Source organism: Misgurnus anguillicaudatus, chromosome 1 (genome assembly GCF_027580225.2).
Source record: "Misgurnus anguillicaudatus chromosome 1, ASM2758022v2, whole genome shotgun sequence".
NCBI classification, from domain to species: Eukaryota; Metazoa; Chordata; class Actinopteri; order Cypriniformes; family Cobitidae; genus Misgurnus; species Misgurnus anguillicaudatus.
In genome coordinates this window covers 18,482,156-18,505,071 of record NC_073337.2, presented here as the reverse complement: position 1 = coordinate 18,505,071, position 22,916 = coordinate 18,482,156, and the positions used below count along the sequence as shown (strand labels likewise).

Sequence of the window (22,916 nt, the reverse complement as noted above, 5' to 3'; positions counted from 1 at the left end):
TTTACACACACATTCTAAGAACAAAGATGGGTATTTACCTTCATCACTGCTGGTCTTCTCAAATCATTACAACAAGCTGCTGCTTCTACATGTGTGGGTTTACTGGCCAAGCTCCTGCTTCTTTGGCTGTGGTTACATGCATGGAAATTGCCTACTAGCGGTCTGCATGTGTAATTGCAGGTCAACGTGGATGACCTTGCAGAAGTATTTATGAAAACAGTTGCTTATAGTCTCAGCTTGCTCTTCCTTTAAACAGAATGTGTGATGATGTTGATACAGGAAGTTCGTGAATAATCTGATATCAATCAGTATATTGTCTTCATACAGTACAGTTTCACTTAGTCTCAAATCAACAACAGTTGCTTTAGTACAGAATCTACAGGATCCACGAATGAGACATTTTATCAAATCGACTCTCAGCAAAGATTTTACACTAGTTACAATATAATCTCATTTCTGGTAAGATAAACTCTTATTTTTCTTTAAAAAGAAAGTGTAAAAGTACTGTTGATCTTTAACATTCTTGACCTGTTTAATGCACATGATTACAATACATGAGCAGAGATGGAAAGAGTAAAACTGGTCTTTAATGGTCTAAAAATCTACGCAAGTAAAAAGTAAGTCATTTTAACTTTACTCAGATTAAACGTTACTTTTTACAGATGGGAAAGATGGGGGATTGTAGTATAGTTGAAAATGGACAAGGGAATATTAATCACAATATTCCCTTGTCCATTTTCCGTTTTACATTAAGTAAAAGTAAAATTACAGAATTTAAAAACTACTGAAAAGAATAGAAATAAAAAAAAAATTTCAATAACAGTAACGTGAGTAAATGTAATTTGTTACTTTTCACCTCTGCACATGAGTTAGATTGTGGGGTGTAATATATGATTTCATGAGTTCGTTTAGTCATTTATGGCATATTTACAGGTGTGTGTGTGTTTCCTCAGAGGACTGATATTATTTTAATGAAGAGATGAAGACAAAAGAGCAAATCGTTATTTTCATTTGTTTGCTACAAGGTTTGTTTTTTAAATTTTCCTTTAGCATAAATGTGTTTGGTTTTACTGCTGTACAAACAAAAGTATGGCATGTTTAGTGTTGTGTGCCATCTGTGAAACCATGGGTGTGACAAGAATAAAAGCAAACATTTTTGTTTGGTGTTTACACAAAACTATATTGATACTTTATTATAATTGGTATATCAATAAGAATAAACAATATTACAACAATAAACAATATTACAACAATATTTATTACAACAGTTCAGGTAAAAATGATCCTGTACTGCAATTGAATGTTAGGAAATACAAGAAATTTATTGTGTTTGTAACATTGTGTGTGTGTGTGTTTATAAAGAATAATAAACATTATCATTATGTTTGTATTGTAGGTGTTTGGTGTGGAGGATGGAGCATCAGTCTGCCAGAGAAGATTGAAGCTCTGAGTGGATCATGTGTGATCATAAACTGCAGATTTGAAATTGATAACAAATATGACAAAGATCTCACTGACAGTGCTGCAGGAGTGTGGCTTAAAGATGGGACTAAAGACAACAATATTGTGTTTAACTCCACTGACTCCAAACTCTCTTTTAAAGGGGAAATAACTGGAAAATTAAAAGACAAGGACTGTACCACCATCTTTAATGACGTTACTTCAAATCATGGAGGTACATTTTACTTCAGGATTGAGGGTAATGGTCCACTGAAATATATCTATCATCAAAAATCTGTTTCAATAGATGTGATCGGTGAGTGACATGACTGAAAATTATTGTTAATTATAAAACGGTTAGTTCCAATCCTTGATTCTGATTGGTCAATAGGTGTGCTTTATTCACAATAAAACACTGCTATGACCGCTTCACCCAACGGTTTTATTTAATATCACTGCGCCCTTAGCAACACCCTTAGCAACACATAAACATATAATGAGACAAAGTCTGAGAGCAGTTTGTTGTTTTTATTTGAGCTTCCATGTTGTTGTTTGCATTCAGGGACTATTTTTTCTAGCGGAAGGAATGCTTTTATTGATTTAACTTCATGAAAGTTGCACTAATTTTTTTTTACTTTAATATTGTGTGGTAACCGTTTTATAAAAGCAATAAGGCACTCGAGGCAAGTGCTGCATCGTGAATAAGCAACGGCCGAAGGGGTTGCAGGCACTCCGCTTCGCGTTGTGCCTAACAACGCCCCCCAGCCGCCACTTATTCACGACACAGCACAGCCTCTCGCACCTTATTGCTTAATTACAAACTGCAAACACGTACAGTGCGATAAAATCAGTTTTCGCCAATGTGATAAACAATACAGAATGATAAGCTTAATTATTTGTGACCTTCTCCTGACACTGCGAATATATCTGTGTGCATTTCAGACTCTCCCTCCAATCCCACAGTGCAGATGTTTAAGGATCAGATGGAGGTTAAGGTTCATGAGGAGGTGTTAGAGAGGAGCTCTATGTGTCTGCGCTGCTCTGCTAAGACTCTCTGCTCCTCTTCTCCACCAACTCTCACATGGAGCTCCACTGACAGACTCCACCTCAATGAGAACAGCAGACTACAGCTGGATCAACAGAATCAAACTGAGATCATCTCTGATCTGAACTTCACTGCTACTCACCTTCAACATGGAGTCACTTTCATCTGCACTATAACCTACCAGATACAGCAGAGGATCACAACAGCACAGAACATCATCACATTACGTGTTCAGTGTATGAGTAAAACACTTTACATGTATTGTTTATATCATTGTAGGTTACATAGTAATGCTCTCAATGTGTTTTCTCCTCAGATGCTCCTAAAAACACATCAGTGTCTGTGTTTCCATCTAACTCTGTACTGGAGGGCAATTCAGTGACTTTGATCTGCAGCAGTGATGGAAATCCAGCAGTGTTCAACTACACCTGGTACAGAGAGAATAGAGGACACCCGAAGGAGGTGCAAACTGGATATAATCTCACCTTCAATGTGACTGATCGTACACACACAGGACGCTACTACTGTCAAACCAAAAACCAACATGGTACCCATAACACATCAGTGTTGCTGGACATTCAGTGTGAGTATTAACTCTCTATTTTACCAGCTAGAGCACAAGAACACAACAGCACAAAACAACAACACATGATGTGTAGGAAATGCTATATGTATTTATTATTGATATTTTTTTTTCACTTTCAGATGCACCCAAAATCTCTCTCTTCAGCTGTAACAGAACTGATGTAACTGTGTGTTTGTGTGAGGCTCATGGGAATCCCTCTCCTAAAGTGGAGTGGTTTCTATCTGGACGTCCTGTCAGTAACTCTACAAACACATTCATCAGTGAGGAGCGATTGAACAGCACAGACTTGAGGAGCTTCATTTCTCTCCATCAGTCACTTACACACACAGACACTCTGCAGTGTGTCACCATCAACACTTACAGCACTGCCAGTGAAAAGATTCAAGTGCTTCACTGTTCTCATAAGACAAGTAAGTTCTCTGTTTCAACATTCAGATAAATAAAAAAAGTTTTTAGTAGAGAGTAAAATATCACAGGCACCGCAATGAGCTTAAAATATAAAGGTTGTCTGCTTCCTCACTTCACACACTTTGTTGTGATATTAATAACTCCAGGAACTCTATCTACAGATACAAATTATCTACAGATACAAATTGTGGAAAAAGATCACTAGCTTTGCTAAATGAAATGCTTTCAGTTTAAAATAACTATTTTCTTTATACAACAGTTCTTTCTGGTTCTCGAATCTGATTGGCTAAGAGCTATGCGATATTCTACTGATAACGGCACAGTAACCGCCTCACCTTTCGTATCATTCTGCCACCTACTGCTCATTTAAACAGGCTCATCTCTGACTGGAAAAACTGCATGCACACATGGATACACACAGATGCGCTGTTTTTAAACACTCTCCGTGTGTCTCATTAGTTCACTAGCTCGTGAATCAGTCTGTAATCCCAATCGGAAGTGATTATCCCGTCAAAGATCAGTGCTCTTGGATGTAACGTTAAACTTAAATGGAGTAATGTCACATCGTTTGGACGATTAACATTTGGAAAAAGGAATGAAAACAATCATTTTCTCTGAAGCGATCTCTCTCCTCAGAACGCGAAAACACACGTAGAACTGCAGGTAAGCACTGCAGCTTTTAAATTGGACAATTGATAATTAATTTTATCGTGACGTGACTATTAAACAGCATGCAAAAAACATCTCTCTGACCCTTATAAAAAACTGATTTATAGTACTGACAAGAACAAAGTCTAATAATAAGCGAGTGCTCGTATCACATTAAGAATAAATGGGAACGCAATAGTAAAGTTGTATAAATATAGTTTTATTAACTTTTACCTCGCGCCAAAACAATAACAACACAAAAGACACTAAATATGAACAAGAAACCAAGTAATAGTTTCATGACACCAAATACTGCTGATTTTATCTCATTTTTGACCATCAAACACAGACAGGGCCAACATCAGAGCCAGGGAATCCCTGTCAGAGATGTAGCCCAAACAGGGCGGTGGTCAGCGGTGTGAGTGAATACTGACGTCCGCTCATGTCTCTTGTTCTCTCATGTACCGAATCTTTCTAAGCAAACGTCCAAACAGGCGCTATCTTTACTAATCGACTGCAGATTTGAATATTATACATATATATTCTCAACTTAACTAATCTTAAAAATACACTTTGTGACCAAGAAATTTTAATTTTTTGAGTTTTGAATATTGAGTTATTATGAGATTCAAAAAAGCCGAAAGTGTTACCTGTCATTCTCGCCTTCAAATCCGTGGCGGAAGAAAGTAGTTCCCAAACAAAGAGGCTTTTAAAATAACTCCATTACAACGAGGCTGAGGCTGTTTTGGTGAGGCCAACATAAGATGGCTAAGCAAATGCAATGCACTGGAATGCTTCTGGTCCATCCTAAAGGAAATAGCTCCTACAGCAGCTCAAGAGTCAAAAAGCAACACAGTTTGCAAGCTTTTTGCAAGATAAGCACATTGCGGATTGGTGGCTTTTTGGTTGACATCACAGGACACCTTAATGAGCTTAATTTGTGTTATTTTATTTAAAATGTAGTTAATGTTTGAAAAATGTGGCAGCTCTGAAGTCTTTTGTTTAATTTTTCTTTAAGATTTAAAGCAAAGCTGTAGACAGAACTACAGTCAAACAGGCCTGGGAGATAGAATTAGGGCTTGAGATTGATCCAGATAGCTGGGAGGAAGGGCTTGAGAATATACACACTTGTTCAATTAATGTAAGGCATAATTTAATTCAGTTTAAAACTTTGCACAGAATATATTTTTCTAAGGTGAAACTGCACAGCATCTTTCCAGAGGTTTCACCACTCTGCAATAGATGTAAAGTAGCAGATGGTACCTTGACCCACACACTATGGCTGTGCCCTAAATTACAGGTTTATTGGGGAAGCATATTTAAATGTTTTTCTAAAGCATTTAAAAAGAATCTCGAACCATGTCCACTATTAGCTATTCTTGGGATATTTAGCAATCTGGAAATGCCTGATAAACATGAAAGACAAGCTCTTTTATTTGGTATGACAATTGCTAAGAGGCTGATTTTACGAATGTGGAAAAATGAATCTGTGCCTAAGTTTGAAATGTGGGGTAGAGATCTTGTCAACATGCTTGCACTAGAAAGATTGAGATATATTAATAATAATAAACCTGAGGTATTTGATAAAATCTGGGGACAGATTTTAGAAAATGTTGTTAATTCATAGCCAATTACCCCTGTTGATGTCAAAATTAATATGGAGTGTAACCTCTTTGTTTTTGTACATATTGGCAATGTGTAATGTAGTGCCCAAAGTTTTTATTAGACAGCTGACATAGTCAGGATAATGCATTTTATATTTTTATTTTTGTTGTAATGTATAATGTATTAGTCGTAAGGCTAATTGGTCGTTTATTTTAATATATTTTAATAGGATTAAGCTGCTCCATAACATTTATGAATTTGTATCCAGCTTAAGCATTACCTGTCTACAAAATTATTAGTCTTTTTGTGCATTCTTCCCTCAATTGTTCTGTTTGTTTTGTTTTAGATTTTTTTCTTTTCTTAGATTTGTTGTCTTTGTTCTGTTAAAAGAAAAAGCACTAAAATAAATGGTTTAAAAAAAAGATTTAAAGCACTTTTATTTTATTCAAAATATTCTGAATGTTTTACATTACTTGAAATATAGGCCCTAAGTTCAGGCTGCTCAAAGCTGTGTTTGTACTTTTTATTTATTTTATTTAGAAGAAATTCAGTGTCTGTTGTCTGTTACTTGACATAGTAAAACCTACAGTATAGTTTTCCATTTAATTGCCATACAAGTTCAGACTTTTCGGTATGTTACAAGCATATTACTTTGAAAACTGTTAAAATGTAACAATAAATATAGAAATGTAAATGCGTTATTGATTTTATTAACAAGAGGGTAGATTCTTTTGAGTGACGATATAAGATTGGAGGAAATTTTAGTAACTGGACCTTTGAATTTAAATTGAATTCCCCTGGTATATGTCTTTGTGTTGTATGGTTATCTCCTGGTTTGATATTAAAAATATTATACAGAATATATAACTCCATCCTTGTCTTCCTGTAGTGTAGTGATTAATTTTTGTCTTGTATTACTTTGGCGTTTATTTATGTCTCTCTTTCATGTGCATGTTGTGTGATTTCAGATTGTCAACAGACTTTAATTCCACTCCTGATCATTTTAACGCCGATTCTCATCCTGTATGCTCTGACTGTTGGATTTGCACTTTACAGAAATAAACAGTAAGTTATTGACATAACAATCCATTTATAGATAAAGATTTACAGTAGTTAGTGATACTGTGTTCTGCTGGGTTTTAATTACTTGATTTACTTTCTTTTGAAAAACAAACTGAAGGTGAGTTTGTGATGTTTTACTATAGTAGATGATAATGAAAGTGATGATGATGTTTGAGATTGTTTTTGTTTTCAGGTTCACAATGATGCAGGCACATATGCTTCTCTTCAGCCTTCTGCTTTGATGTCTGAATATGAGACTTTGAAATTAAGAAAGGTGACACAATAAACAACAAATATACATGTGTCCCTCTGGATATAAATAAATGATTTATTTTAATTAATAATGAATAAAACTTACTATCTACTCCACCTTCCTGCAACAGTGTAGCTTTGATGTTAACAGTGCTTAAAATGGTCCGGTACTCACCGGTACGCAGTACTGGCACTCTATTTTTTATCTTTAGCGTACCTGCACTTTTTCTTGCATTCCGACACTTCTTACAAGGTGCGGTACTGTGCCTCTTCAAGTCAAAACATCAGTGTGGGTGATTAATATTAATGACAATGTGTAATCACACTACACAGAGGGGGCACTAAGTGAATTATCTGTTTTATTTATCTTCTCGCCAAATCACGCAAATAAAAGCCATTTATCTGAAGCTTTCTTTAATAATTTAAATACCCAGTGATCTCCAGAAGAAGACCAAAAGGATGTGTCAAGCAGAACACCTAGATAAAATAAACACTGTCCACAGGGCTCGACATCAACATCCATTTACAAATGCCGGTAGATTTTAGTGTAAGACCTTCTAGCCACTTTGGCGGGTTGAATATCATTTTGTTATTGTAGTTTTCTTAAAAGCCATGTGAAATAATAAGCAATGCGAGGTGCGACACTACAAAGCTACAGCTGCCATGAGCACTCCCTGCATATAAAGAGCTCAGGGCGTACAGTATCTGAGAGCGCACGTCCAGTTTTGTGCAAAGGCAAATTAAACTCAGTCATATTCTTTGTTTTTTTCTCATTGTGATGGATGATTAAGGGAATTTTGGCTTTGTTTACCCTCCTCTTTATATTTCTGTGAAACAGAAAGCCAGAGCTGAATGATTTTATGTTCATAATCATACTGGAGTGCTCAAATTTGTTAATATGAATGGCAATATACTTCAGAGATATTTTTGTCATAAGAATTTCTAGGGGTGGCAATAATTGTGTCCTACGAGTATTTAAGAAAAACATTAATTTCATGAAGTGAGTGAAAGAAGAGGGTTATGATAGAAAGAGATGTGTGCCTTTCAAATACGTTTTACATTAATGTAAACTAGGCAAACCTATTTTATTTATATAACAGTCTTTATACCATTATGTTCAACCTTGCTCATCATGGTTACAGTCAGTGTTTTTAGATATTGGTAAGATGTGTATTAAGTGTGTATTAAGACAAAGGGTGCTACAGTAGAGATTAGGGATCGACCGATATGGATTTTTCAGTGCCGATGCCGATACCGATTTTTGTTTCATCAGCCTTAGCCGATGACCGATACAGGCTGCCGATTTTCTTTAGCCGATATTTGGAGCCGATACTGGTTTTGCTCACTCAATTTACATCATAAAAATTATGTAAAAAATGGCATGTTGTTAAAAAGAGATGTTATTAGTTTGCACAGTTCTTACATTTATTGTAGTCTAGGACTAGTCTAATCCCTGTCCAGGAAACCGCCCCATAGAGATGAAAAAAACCCCACTTTGTTCAGCAATGATCAGCTGTTAAGCCGAGCTTTCAATGTTGTCGTGAAAAGGTTGGTTGTTTTTAGTCACATGACCTGCAATCACTTGCGGGTTCCAGCACTCTGTCTGTAAATTCTGCCGGAAAAATCGGCAAACACAGCAGCCATGTATCGGCCGATGCCGATACACATAAAACTCGCAAATATCGGCCCGATATATCGGCCGGCCGATATATCGGTCTATCACTAGTAGAGATGCTAAAGATAGCTGCTTGGGTACTTATAGGAACATTTGTTGTTGCCTTTTTTTAAAATTTGAGGTCCAGTGTATACACCGCATATAGTATATACAGTGTATAATTTCTTGTATCCATGACAACCATGCAAGGATGCTTACTTCATTGCCACCCCTCGTAGTTCTCATGCCACCCCCTTGCCACCCCATAAATAATTTTCTAGATCCGCCCCTGAATGGCACTGCTACAAGATATGTTAGTGCAAGATGTTCACATCTTTGGCAAAAGACAGAAATACCAACACATGCTTAAAGTGACCATGCCTATCTATATCCTGCATCAAACTGGGATCTGGCAGCAACAAATAGATGTTATTGAACTGTAAATGTCAGTGCCCATGAATTTATGCACACAATTCTTAGTATTTGTGATACAGTCTCTTTAAGCTTAATATAGAAAATCATAAGATTTTTTTAAATGCTTTTTTAATTTTGAATGTTGTACTAATAATTTGTATTAACACCTTTTCTCTGTATTTACAGTATATATATATTACATTAATTTATTTATATTCATATTTTGTCAACCTTCTTATTTCTGTATTAATCTTAACCAATACTTCAATAAATAAACTTTTGTGCATTATCTTTTGTTGTTGTTTATATAAATTGCATTTTCATGTCAAAGTAATAAGTCACGTGACATTTATGGTTGTTATTTGTATGTGATTGGATACTTTTTCTTGGTATAGCACTCATCTAGGAAAACATTTTCAAAAATGATACAACATTTAAAGAGCAAATTAATCTACACTTTTTGAAAAATGTTCTCTGTCCTCTCAGAAATGGTTTATATAATAAGCACATTGCATCTCTGAAAGATCAGATGTGACTGTTTCAGATCATTTTAGCCTGCATATTTTAGACACAATAAAAAAAAGTGTGAAGATCTTTTCTTATAAAGAGGATGTAAAGATTTTTTTCTAAACTTGTGACTGTTTAAAGGTGCAGTGTTTAAATTTTAGCGGCATCTAGTGGTGTGGTTGCGAATTGCAACCAACGGCTCTGTCCTCTGCTCACCTCTTGCTTTTGAAACACATAGAGAAGCTATGGTAGCCGCCACCGGACAAACATGTCATCGTTGGAGACAACTTAGTAAAAAGGTTTGTCCGTTAAGGGCATCTGTAGAAACATGGCTGCACAAAATGGCGGCTTCCATGTAAGGGGACCCTCTCCGTATGTAGATAAAAACGTCTCATTCTAAGGCAATAAACACGTAACGGTTCATTTTGAAAAGTCTTTATACACCCCTGATAATATAGTTTTGTATATTATTTTGGATTTCTGTCAAGAAATCCTTCTAAAAATTACACACTGCACCTTTATTATGACCTTGTCAGTCTGTCACATTTACTTATTTATTTGTATAAATGAAAACAATAATGTGTAATACCTCAGGCAGTTTATTGCTCATTTATGGTAATCGTTTTCCCTCTTTACACTCCAGTGTCAGATCAGGCTTTCATGTCACATCCTTTAATTTCTTATTTTACTAGTTTTTATTTATATATCTCACATGTTAGTGTGATTACATTTTATGACATAATTTCATTTTTTGTCTGCATTACTTTCTTTTTCCATATTTTTGAGTCTTTGTGAGAATTTATATTGTTGGTGTATTAATACTGTACTGTACTGTACTGTAACATTATTTTAAAAAATACAAAACATTTGCCAACAGGCTAAGGTTTAATTGGGCTTTGTGTTTAAACTTAGTTTTGCTTTATCAGCCTATGAACAGAATGGGCGTTTAAGCTGATATAGGAAGTATTATTAGTTCATCTGATATTAGTCAGTATTTGTGTGAATGACTCACAGCACAGTTTCACTTAATCTCAAATCATCAGCAGGAACTCCATAATGAATCCACAGCATCTCACATTTTAACAATCTGCAAAGATATAACATTATTTAAATTCTTTTTTCTCATTTCTGGTAAGTTAGTTTTAATCAATTTCTTTACTTATAAGTTACTTTCTTTAGAATTACTGTTGAACTTGTTCATCAGTTTGTTGACCTATTTGGTAGTTTATATTACATTTAAATTGATGCATTTAGCAGACACGTTTTTCAGAAGTGACTTATAGTTTATTACAATATATAAATTTTTATCAGCATGTTTATTTCCTGGGTTTAATCTCATGACCTTTAGTGCTGCTAATACAATGCAATGCTGCACCTCTGAAGTGCTTTATGTATATTTGCAGGTGCGTGTGTGTGCGTTTCTCTGAAGGACTGATCTTATTTTATTAAAGAGATGGACAAAGAACAGAAAATCATTCTTTTAGTTTTGTTGTTGCAAGGTTTGTTCTTCATTTCTCTTAACCTAAAACACACATACACACACACACACACACACACACACACACACACACACACACACACACACACACACACACACACACACACACACCATGGAGTGTAAAAAATATGAACATAGTGTTTGTGACATCACCCATAGGTTTGTGAAGAGCTTTTTTAAAGCTTAAAGTAAGCAGTGCCTGCTGTCGCCATCTTGGCCGCGTCACTGTGCGTCACTTGTGAATAACCGAAAATGAGTAAAAAGGCGGGACATGGGTGAAGCTGAGGTGGCTGGTTGCTAAAAAATTCACCCCCCTCACAGTTGTCATGAATGGCAAAATTAGCTATATAGACCAAAAGTACTTTTTGTACCAGGCTGTAAACATTATTTTCTACTGTAAAGTTGGGCATTTTAACATGGAAGTCTATGGGAATTTAGCCAGCCTAGAGGCCAGTCGATGAATTGCACTTTAAGTCACTTCCGTATTGGCTTCATCAGAGAGATCGGAAGGTTGGCCCTCGACACACACACACACACACACAGATAAATATAGATATATAGATTCACCAACAGTGTGGCATCGCAACTGTGCATTTTTATTTGTGTTTAACTGTACATTTTTATTTACCGCTGTTTTCACTGTCCTAAAACAGGTTGATGCCTTCAGAAATATGTAACGAGTTCTGATTGTGTAGTTTGTTTAGTGTGTTGTGATTGGACAGCAGCTTAGCTTAGCAGAGCCGTTTGAGCTTAGCTGGCGACTGACATATTCATGTCGGCGGAGTTTAGTCAAAAACTCTTATTTTGACATCATTTAATCGGGAAGTAGAGGGCTGTTGTCCAAACCGGCCGTTGCTGTAGGCTTTGAAGAGGAATTCTGTTAAAGAAAATGTTGCATATATTTTTCATTTATTTCATTTATTCTTTATAATTTTGCATTTATTATTTATGCTCTAACAGCAACATTACACACTAACTAGGGTTTGAAAAATGGGATCAGGAAAAACGGACCCTTTAACAGATAACACATTTACAGTCATTTTTACATTTTCAATAGTACAGCATGAATCGGGGTGTGCATTCATGCGCTCATGTTTTAAAATATGATAAAAAATATCAAAAGTATGAACACTAGTATTTCAACATGTTTGTATTGTAGGTGTTTGGTGTGAAGATTGGCCCATCAGTCTGCCAGAGAAGATTGAAGCTCTGAGAGGATCCTGTGTGACCATAAACTGCACATTTACTATTGATAACACATATAACAAATATCTCAATGACAGTGCTGCAGGAGTGTGGCTTAAAGATGGGACTAATAAAAACATTGTTGTGTTTAACTCCAGCAACTCCAATCTCTCTTTTAAAGGGAAAATAACTGGAAAATTAAAAAGCAATGACTGTACTACTATTTTTTATAATGTCACTTCAAATCACAATGGCACATTTTACTTCAGGATTGAGGGTAATGGTCCACTGAAATATAACTATCATCCAAAATCTGTTTCAATAGATGTGTTCGGTAAGTAACATGACTGAAAAATAGGGGTGCAACGATTCAAATTACTCATGGTTCGGTGTGTGTCACGGTTTCTAGGGTGACGGTTTCGGTACGTTCCGTTGTAAACTTAAATGAAGCGGTGCCTCTATTAGGGGCTTTTCTCCTTCGCTTGCCAACACGTGAAGAGGAATTGTGAGGTTGGCAACAGATTTGCATACTACGAGTTAATTGGACAGGTACTCTCACGTAGAACTATACATTAGCGGTTTTACACATTGTTTTTTCACCGAATTATATTAGAAATGTGTGGTCGGATCAAACACGGTGCACCGGGGTGCACGTGCGTGCCGAACCATAGGAGGACAACAGGAACCATTGCACCCCTACAGAAAATTGTTGTTATTAACAAATTGTAGTACAGTAACTAGTACAGTACAAAATCTGTTTTTAGGCAAACAATGCAGATTGCTTAGATCAGGGGTGGGGTACCCTGGGTCCTGGAGGGCCACTTTCCTGTAGAGTTTAGTTCCAACCCTAATCAAACACACCTGCATTTCAAAGAGTTTAATTAGAAATTTCAAGTGTTGGAACTAAACTCTGCAGGACAGTGGCCCTCCAGGACCAGGATTCCCCACCCCTGCACTGTCAAAAATAAAGGTAAAAAGCTGTCACTGGGGCTGTACCGTTTAAAAAAAGGTCCTAATATATACCATTTAGGTACAAATATGTATCTTTGAACTGCCAATACCTTTGAAGTACAAATATGCACTTTTTTGGGGTACAAAGGTGTACCTTTTTGAACTTTTGTACCTTTATTTCTGAGAGTGTGGCTTAGATGAAGAAGTAACAAGCTGTGGTTATCTTTGGTTTTTTGTGACTTGCATCTCTGTACTTTTCAGACTCTCCTCCCAAACCCACAGTGCAGATGTTTAAGGATCAGATGAAGGTTGAGGTTCATGAGGAGGTGTTAGAGGGGAGCTCTATGTGTCTGCGCTGCTCTGCTAAGACTCTCTGCTCCTCTTCTCCACCAACTCTCACATGGAGCTCCACTGACAGACTCCACCTCAATGAGAGCAGCAGACTACAGCTGGATCAACAGAAACAAACTGAGATCATCTCTGATCTGAACTTCACTGCTACTCACCTTCAACATGGAGTGACTTTCATCTGCAGTATAACCTACCAGCTAAAGCAGAGAAACACAACAGCACAGAACTTTATAACATTACGTGTTCAGTGTAAGAGCATCATTTTATCATGTTTCATTGCTCTTAAGGACTTTTATATACTTTTATATTTTAGAGGCATTAATTCTCCTGCAAAACACATGAGCTTCAATTTCTTCTTTACTTTCAGATTCACCCAAAATCTCCCTCTTCAGCTGTAACAGAACTGATGTAACTGTGTGTTTGTGTGAGGCTCATGGGAATCCCTCTCCTAAAGTGGAGTGGTTTCTATCTGGACGTCCTGTCAGTCACTCTAAAAACACATCCATCATTGAGGAACGATTGAACAGCACAGACTTGAGGAGCTTCATTTCTCTCCATCAGTCACTTACACACACAGACACTCTGCAGTGTGTCACCATCAACACTCACGGCAATTCCAGTGAACTGATTCAGCTGGATTCATTTTCTCACGAGATGTTTTCAGGTTTCATCACTTTCTATGTGCTGACTGGAGCTGCTGGGGCTTTAGTGATGATGATCTTGTGTGTCATTACACATAAACGGTAGGTCAAACAGAAGAACACTTGAATGTCAAGGTTCTTATCATTGGTTTTAAAAGGAATGTTAAAATGTCCATACATGTACACTTTTCTAAAACTCATGTGTTCTGAAAATAGCTTTAGCATTTTTTGTTTGCAGATATGACTTGGCTTGATATTTTATGTAATATTACAGTGTAACTCTTTTCATGTGCCCAAACGCCTAATTGAGACCAATGTATATTTTAAATGCAAGAGCTATCTGATGCATCTTGGTTTGTATGTCTAAAGTTGGTATGTAAGTGAAATTATTTTAACAAGAATTTTTTTTTATTAGAAGACGAAATAGAAAACCTTCCCAGACGATACAAGAAGCCCCTACAGGTTGCATTTTGACAATTGATGTGAGTTACAACATGCAGGCACCAAAACAACTTTAGTTTACCAACCAAAACAAATTACAAATGTACAAATAAATTAGAGCTTCCCATTATTGGTCTAACTCTGCCCATCAATGTTTGACAGGAGTATGAGGGAGAATCTGTTTATGCCAATAGATCTGAGCTGTCACCTGCTGAAGCTGATAATTACCCAGAATCCCTTCTTTATTCCTCCATTCACTTCACAAACACCCACACAGAGTCAGAAGAGATCATGGATGCTTCATCACTTACTGCTGAATACGCTGTCGTCCATCACTATTATAAAGCAGCATCAGAGAGCTTTACAGATGCACAGATGATTGTTAATGCAGAAGAGCTTAAAGAAGAAGTAAAGCCTAAGAAATCTGATCAAGAGATGTCAGCAGACTCAGATTCTCAATTATATGCACAAGTTAAACGTCAAAACACATAGTGGACTTGAAACTTATGCTTGTTTCACACCGCCCATAAAAGCTACGCTTAAGCAGGCCGTGTATGTTTTGACGGCATATTAAGAGTTCATGCAGTTCACGCAGTAACAGAAGTTTATGTGTGAGCAGCATTTTGACTGCCATAGTTAAAAACACACATACAAATAATACTGATTGTGTTTGTGGAGAAAGTTCTTCTCTGATGTCTTTTAATTGCTGTCAATAAAGCTTATTAACTTTCTTTGAAAGAATTACAGTTCCTATTTACTAGAATTTAAAATGCACATAAGAAAGTGGGAAAAATAGGCAATGACCCACACATGCTGTATATATCATGTCCTTTGGTTTTAGGAAACATAACAATCAATTGTGTTTATCTTTAGCATCTGCGGATTCTTTTTTGTGTGTTGTGTTCAAAGATTATCCATCAAATGGCACTATATGTATATTTCATTAAGATTTTTTTTTTAAGTTTAAGTTTAATACAAATTTTATTTTAGCTACAATTATTTGAAAATGTAAACTTGTTTTATCATAATAAACTTTGCAATTTTGAATAAATGCGTTTGTACTATAGCCTTAAAAGCAGTATGATGATGGGACGGGAGTTCATAGGCAACAGCGCCCTCTTGTGCAGTTTTTGTTTTTTTGCCAAATGTGCAGACCTCGTCTTGATGTTCAAGAGACAGTCAGTAAATACAGAATTGGTAAGTGGTGTAAGCAACACCAAATTAATTGGCTTAAATTCCAGGAAACCCTCACAGTAATTATATAAACTGTGTTTTATACTGTAAGTTGTCTGGAAAAGTGTTTGCCAAAAATAAAATTGTAAATCAGTTAGTTCGAGGGGTCAGGATGGTTGCTTTAGGATGGACTGTTAACTCCTAAATACAAAATGTACATCAAAATACATAAAAATACTAAATACATTATGTACAAAATGTTGTACAAACTTGTAAAATCATAACCATGCAATCATCTGTCAGGATCCCAGCACCGTTCACGTCATCATTCACTCCTCCAACTCGTTCACTCTACGCTTAATACTAATCCCTTTACCTGTGTCTCGTCACCATACTCCTTTAACTCACACTCCCATTAACTCATCTTCTGGTCTCATCACATATGGTTGCACCATACACCATGTGACAACGGTCTTTGCAAAGTTTCTTTGCTTTAACGAAAAATTGCGCAACTGTTCTATTAAAAGCCCTTTTCACGGAGCCATCATTATTTTTGTGTGTGGAGGACAGCTATGCATTTATGAAATCGTCCAGGAGACAGGGTATCTCTGCAATGGAGCAAGATTACCCGCAATATAACACCTGCTATGAGTCAACAATAACTGTGATCTAAATTTGTGCATCCTTCTTCCTGCATATGCATCAGCCAATCAGAGTCTCTTAAAAGTGTAATACTCAATGTCACCACTAGGCCTGTCACAATAATTAAATAATCATCCCATCACAATTGTTTAACCTCATCGCGATGATTTCACATCACCGCAATGATTGCACATCTCTTTAAAAAGCACAAGGGGGAGCTGCAGTGCCTGTATAAACAAGATGGCGCTCCTTAACTGACAGTTTAACACGATACATTGCAAAGCCATTTAATACAGTGGAAAAACAGCATTTAAAGAAATGCTGCCAAACCTTGATAAGCAGTATGAACTGTCAAATAAAACATACATTTCCAAAAAAGCAATTCCAAATTTAGAAAAGTGAAGGATGATATTCTTAAGAAGTAATTTATTTTTTTTGCAGCCACTAGAGACATGTGGTCCAGTGCTAATATGACCTTACTAGAAGTGGCTACTATTTAAGGCCTGTTCTGGTCGTTTATTATGATTGCATTTTAGTTTTCAGTTATTTTCAGAAACTTTATTATGTTTATATCTTTATTTCAGTTTTTGAAAGATATAGTCATAAAATAATTACTTTCAAATTATGCTTCTCTATAGCTGTCTGCTCCGATGTCTGGATATGAGACTTTGAATATTAAGAAAGATGACACACAATAAACAACAAATAAACATTTGGTAATTTTATCAGATTTGTCCTTCTGGATATAAATAAATAATTTATTTGAATTAATAATGAATCAAACTTACTATCAACTCCACTTTAATTCAACAATGCAGCTTTGACGTTAGTATTTGTATACGTGTATTGCAGAAGTGATTCATCTGTGACGTTCACACAATTCTTAGTATTTGTGATACAGTTTTTTTAAGCTTAATGTTTGTTTTAATGCTTTCTGATTTTGAATGTTGTACTAATAATTTCTTTAGATTTAATATTCTGTACATTTACAGAATATATACGTTGTTTTGTTTATACTATTTTTTTTGTTATTAAAGAGTCAATCTTCTGATTTTTGTATTGATCTTAACCAATTCTTCAATAAAGAGATTTTTTGTTATTGTTGATGTAAACTGCATTTTTATGTCAAATAAGTCACATGACGTTCATAGTTTATATTTGTATGTGGTGGGATACTTTTTTCTTTGTAGCACACACCTAGGAGCATTTTAACATAAAAAAATCATATCACATTTAAATCAATAAGTTAAAGTAATAAGTAAATTTTCACCTTTTTAAAACAAACAAAAAAGTTCTCAGTCGTCTTAGAAATGGTTTATATATTAAGCACATTGTATCTCTGAAAGATCAGATGTGAGTGTTTCAGATCATTTTAGCCTGAATATTTTAGACACAATAGATAAAAGTCTGAAGATATTTCTTCATAAAAAGGATGTAAAGAATTTCCTCTAAAATTGTGACTGTTTAACAGGACCTGGTCAGTCTGTCACATGATTTTTTTTGTAAATGAAACAACATAATGTGTAATATCTGAAATAATGAGAGCCGTACGTAGTCAGTTTATTGCTCATTTGATGTAAACTTTTTCTTCTTACACTCCAGTTTCAGATCAGAAGTTTCAGAAGAGAGGCTTTCATGTCACATCCTTTTATTTTTTATATTTTACTACTTTATGATTATGAATAAAATTAATTTACTGATATAGTCTTTTATTAAACAATTTCACATGATAGATTTCATTTCATGACATAATTTCATGTCTTCATCTGTATTACTTTCTTTTCCCATATTTTTTGAGTCGGACAGACAGTTATACATTATGTTACTTTTATTATTCATTAATAACTGTAACTAAAACTTTTAACTGGGAAACTTTGCATTCTGAAAATATCATAGGTGTATACTGTATTGTGATTTTTTGGTAGACACAATAACATTATAACATTATTAAAAAAAAGCTATTAGGCTCAGGTTTAACTGGACTTTGTGTTTAAACATAGTTTTGCTCTATCAGCCTGTGAGCAGAATGGGTGTTTAAGCTGATATAGGAAGTACTATTAGTTCATCTGATATCAGTTAGTATTTGTGTGAATGACTCACAGCACAGTTTCACTTAATCTCAAATCATCAGCAGGAACTTCAGTAAAGAATCCACAGCATCCATAAATCTCACATTTTAGCAAAGATATTACACAAGTTGCGTTCTTTTTCTCATTTCTGGTAAGTACTTATAAGTTATTTTAGAACTGTTTAACTTGTTCATCAGTTTGTTGAACTATTGGGTAGTTTACATTACATTTACATTGATGCATTTAGCAGACACATTTATCAAAAGTGACTTATAGTGCATTACAATATATAAATTTTTTTATCAGCATGTTCATGGGTTTAATCTCATGACCTTTAGTGCTGCTAATGCAATGCTGCACCTCTGAAGTGCTTTATGTATATTTACAGGTGTGTGTGTTTCTCTGAAGGACTGATCTTATTTTATTAAAGAGATGAACAAAGAGCAGAAAATCATTCTTTTAGTTTTGTTGTTGCAAGGTATGTTCTTCATTTCTCTTAACCATAAAAACGCAGGCACACTCGCAACGCGCACACACACAAACACATACACACACTGTTACTGTAAATGTAATTGGATGTGAGAGGGATTTTTTTTTAATTAATGAGCATAAAAGTACAACAAACATAATTAGACATAATAAATTAATAAATAAATAAATAAACAAAACGAGTGAGGAGGCTAATAATAGCAATAATGATAGCAATATTATTTACAATAATGAAAAATTTAATTAATATGAAATGACAAATATGAATAATTAGTAATGTTACACATATTAACAAATATACTAATTTCATCTGGACTGAGGGTGAGGGTAAAGGATCAAGAAGAGGATAGAAAATAAATCAAAATAATAGTAGTAGTAATAGCAATAATAATATCAATATAAATAATAAATATAAAAATAATATTGATAATGGTAATGGTAATGGTAATCTTGATACACCAGTAATAGTAATGATAATAGTAGAAGTTGTAATAGCAATGATTTTAGTAATAATATTAATAATGGTAAAATTGACAATGGAATTAATAAAGGTATATTAATGATAATATAGATGCAGATATTAATAATTAGGTATTATAAAGCTGCCTTTGATCTCCCTCATGGCCATGGTCATTTTAATACATTTTTATTTGTGTTTTTTAATGTTACTTTTCCAAAATAAATTGGTGTTGGTTCATATGCATTAACAAAATGTTAACAGATATCATATTTCCTATAGTCATTTTACATATGCAATAGTGCAGCATGAATCAGAGTGTGCATTCATGCGTGCATGTTTTAAAATATGATTGAAAAATATGAATAGTATGAACTTAATTATTAAATAACACTGCTTGTTTTAATGTTTTACATCATGCTTGTATTGTAGGTGTTTGTTGTGGAGATTGGAACATCAGTCTGCCAGAGAAGATTGAAGCTTTGAGTGGATCCTGTGTGACCATAAACTGCACATTTACTATTAATAACACACATGATAAATATCTCACTGACAGTGCTGCAGGAGTGTGGCTTAAAGATGGGACTAAAGACAACAATATTGTGTTTAACTCCACCAACTCCAAACTCTCTTTTAAAGGGGAAATAACTGGAAAATTAAAACACAAGGACTGTACTACCATTTTTTATAATGTTACTTCAAATCACAATGGCAGATTTCAGTTCAGGCTTGAGGGTAATGGTCCACTGAAATATGTCTATCAACAAAAATCTGTTTCAATAAATGTGATCGGTAAGTGACATGACTGAAAATTATTTGTTAATAACAAATTGTAAAGTAGTACAGTACAAAATCTATGTTTAGGCAAACGATGCAGAATGCTTAGATAAAGAAAATAACACGCTGGGGTTATCTTGGGTTTTTCATGACCTTCCCGAATTCATATATGAAATACATCTCTGTACTTTTTAGACTCTCACCCCAATCCCACAGTGCAGATGTTTAAGGATCAGATGGAGGTTAAGGTTCATGAGGAGGTGTTAGAGAGGAGCTCTATGTGTCTGCGCTGCTCTGCTAAGACTCTCTGCTCCTCTTCTCCACCAACTCTCACATGGAGCTTCACTGACAGACTCCACCTCAATGAGAACAGCAGACTACAGCTGGATCAACAGAATCAAACTGAGATCATCTCTGATCTGAACTTCACTGCTACTAACCTTCAACATGGAGTCACTTTCATCTGCACTATAATCTACCAGCTACAGCAGAGAAACACAACAGCACAGAGCTACATCACATTACGTGTTCAGTGTAAGAGCGTCACTTCATTCATCTAAGGGATGTTATATTCTTCATATTTCAGTGCTATTATTTTGTTTTTCCTGCAAAACACATGAGCTTCAATTTCACTTTCAGATGCACCCAAAATCTCTCTCTTCAGTTGTAACAGAACTGATGTAACTGTGTGTTTGTGTGAGGCTCATGGGAATCCCTCTCCTAAAGTGAAGTGGTTTCTATCTGGACGTCCTGTCAGTAACTCCCCAAATGCATCCATCATTGAGGAGCGATTGAGCAGCACAGACTTGAGGAGCTTCATTTCTCTCCATCAGTCACTTACACACACAGACACTCTGCAGTGTGTCACCATCAACACTCACGGCAATACCAGTCAACAGATTCAGCTGCTTCACTATTCTCATGAGACAAGTACGTTCTCTGTTTCAACCTGTAGATAAATTAAAAAAGGCACAGGAATGAGTGGCTTCAGTGGCTTCAGTTTAAAATAACTATTTATATTTTAATGATTTCTTAGCAGGTTTCAGTGTTTTCTGTGTGCTGATTGGAGCTTCAGTAATGATGATCTTGTGTGTCATTAAACATCTCTGTAAAATTAATAGCACAATGTGATATATTTTTATATTTGTGCTTACATTTTCCCATTTAACATGTGTTTGAATCCAGAGAATTTGTTTCTGTTGTCACTTTTAAACAGTTTTTCACCATTTCAGAGTGGAGGATTTTTAGGCGCCCCTTTAACGGTGGCTCGTTGATACACTTAAGCCATCATGCATTGCCCCGCCCCTAAAAAGATTGCAAGCAGGTTTAAGCTGTAACTGTTTCTCAATGTCAAGGATACTTCCTTGGCAGGACTGGTCCTTACAAGGCACTTCCTTCAGAGGCCAGGCAAGGCTCCTCTTTAGCATTCGGAGAACACGTAAATGGCTGAAAACAAAAAAAAAAACAGCTTTTGTTGTTGACCTCTAATGGCAAAAGTTACATATTGCACTTTTAAACCATGTTAGTACCGTACCAAAATTCTTCTCAGCCCCCCTAAAATGTTGCTATGTTAGCTCCATAAACTGTACAGGGATTCATGATCGCTTCATTACGCTTTAAATTTCATTTGAAAACAGCAGCAGGGCAGACTTTGGCTCTTTCCCCTCTGCGACTTTTAGCGCGTTCAGCACATCTATGCAATACAGTGAAATACTCCAATAAGGTGGCAGAGGTAGTGTCCGTAGTGTCCAAATTTAATGCACTTTCACTTCCTCAAATATTTATTTTCCTGTTAATTGACGTGTTTATTTTGACATTCCGCAGCACATTGTTAAAACAAATATTAAGAAAATATTAACATACATTGCAAATTTTACATAATGATACATATTACACTGCTCAAAATAGCCATCTTAGTGAGTATCACAGTTAACAATTGATTATCTTAAACTTTTTATTGCATTCGGTCTTAGGCCTACCTGTTGAAGTCTCTGTCATAAAAGTTAACAAAATAAGAAAACAAGAAGAGAAAATCTGTCTAACTATAACAAAGATGAATCCAAATTTATCTTTAATAGACTCAATTACTTTTTTGCCAAAAGTGTTAAGTTTAAGGTGTAGCATGGAGTTAGATTTTACAAAAGTTACTGCAGTTAACATAAGATCTTTTGTTTCATTAATAGACAGTAAATCAGATGTGAGAAATAGAAAAGTTTAAAACTCAGCCTAAGATTATGTTTACATGTCAGCATGTAAACTGAGCAATATTTATCTAATGTGGGGTAATATAAAGTAATCAGCAGTCATGAGATTCATTCATGCTTTTTTAATGCTTTTTGCAAATCGTTTTCTTACATGGACTTTGGACCCTATAAAGTAGCATTGGTCATCCCCTGGCAATCCTATTTTTTATAGCTCTGTATATATTTATATGTAAGGAACAATTGACGACGGGGCCATTGAATTATAAGAAAATAATGCACACCCAAGGAGGTAAAGTGGCACGACACGAAGCGGAGTGCATTATTTTCCAATAATTCAAAGGACCGGAGTCAATTATTCCGCTTATACCACGTTTACCACAAACATTACTCTGGTCCCTATTTTTAAGACATTTGAAA

The 22,916-nt window shown here is 35.3% G+C and overlaps 3 protein-coding genes across 3 annotated transcripts; all 3 read left to right on the top strand.

Annotated features, from left to right (window-relative positions):
* The first annotated feature begins 979 nt into the window (after positions 1-979).
* Positions 980-7,080, top strand: LOC129432381 (sialic acid-binding Ig-like lectin 14). The gene is made up of 7 exons (XM_073873129.1): positions 980-1,025; positions 1,397-1,756; positions 2,383-2,721; positions 2,802-3,068; positions 3,191-3,481; positions 6,701-6,768; positions 6,988-7,080. Exons 1-7 carry the CDS (start codon positions 980-982, stop codon positions 7,078-7,080), a joined length of 1,464 nt encoding a protein of 487 aa, XP_073729230.1.
* Positions 7,081-10,641: 3,561 nt separating this feature from the next.
* On the top strand, positions 10,642-15,958 carry LOC129432094 (sialic acid-binding Ig-like lectin 14). Its single transcript, XM_055190311.2, has 7 exons — positions 10,642-10,752; positions 11,025-11,120; positions 12,279-12,638; positions 13,517-13,855; positions 13,974-14,349; positions 14,663-14,729; positions 14,851-15,958. The coding sequence occupies exons 2-7, from the start codon at positions 11,075-11,077 to the stop codon at positions 15,178-15,180; spliced, it is 1,518 nt and encodes a 505-aa protein (XP_055046286.2). The 5' UTR covers positions 10,642-10,752; positions 11,025-11,074; the 3' UTR covers positions 15,181-15,958.
* A 3,046-nt stretch (positions 15,959-19,004) lies between these two features.
* LOC129432093 (Schwann cell myelin protein-like) lies at positions 19,005-22,496 on the top strand. The gene is made up of 6 exons (XM_073872773.1): positions 19,005-19,050; positions 19,951-20,310; positions 20,491-20,829; positions 20,935-21,225; positions 21,651-21,733; positions 22,479-22,496. Exons 1-6 carry the CDS (start codon positions 19,005-19,007, stop codon positions 22,494-22,496), a joined length of 1,137 nt encoding a protein of 378 aa, XP_073728874.1.
* Positions 22,497-22,916: the final 420 nt, after the last annotated feature.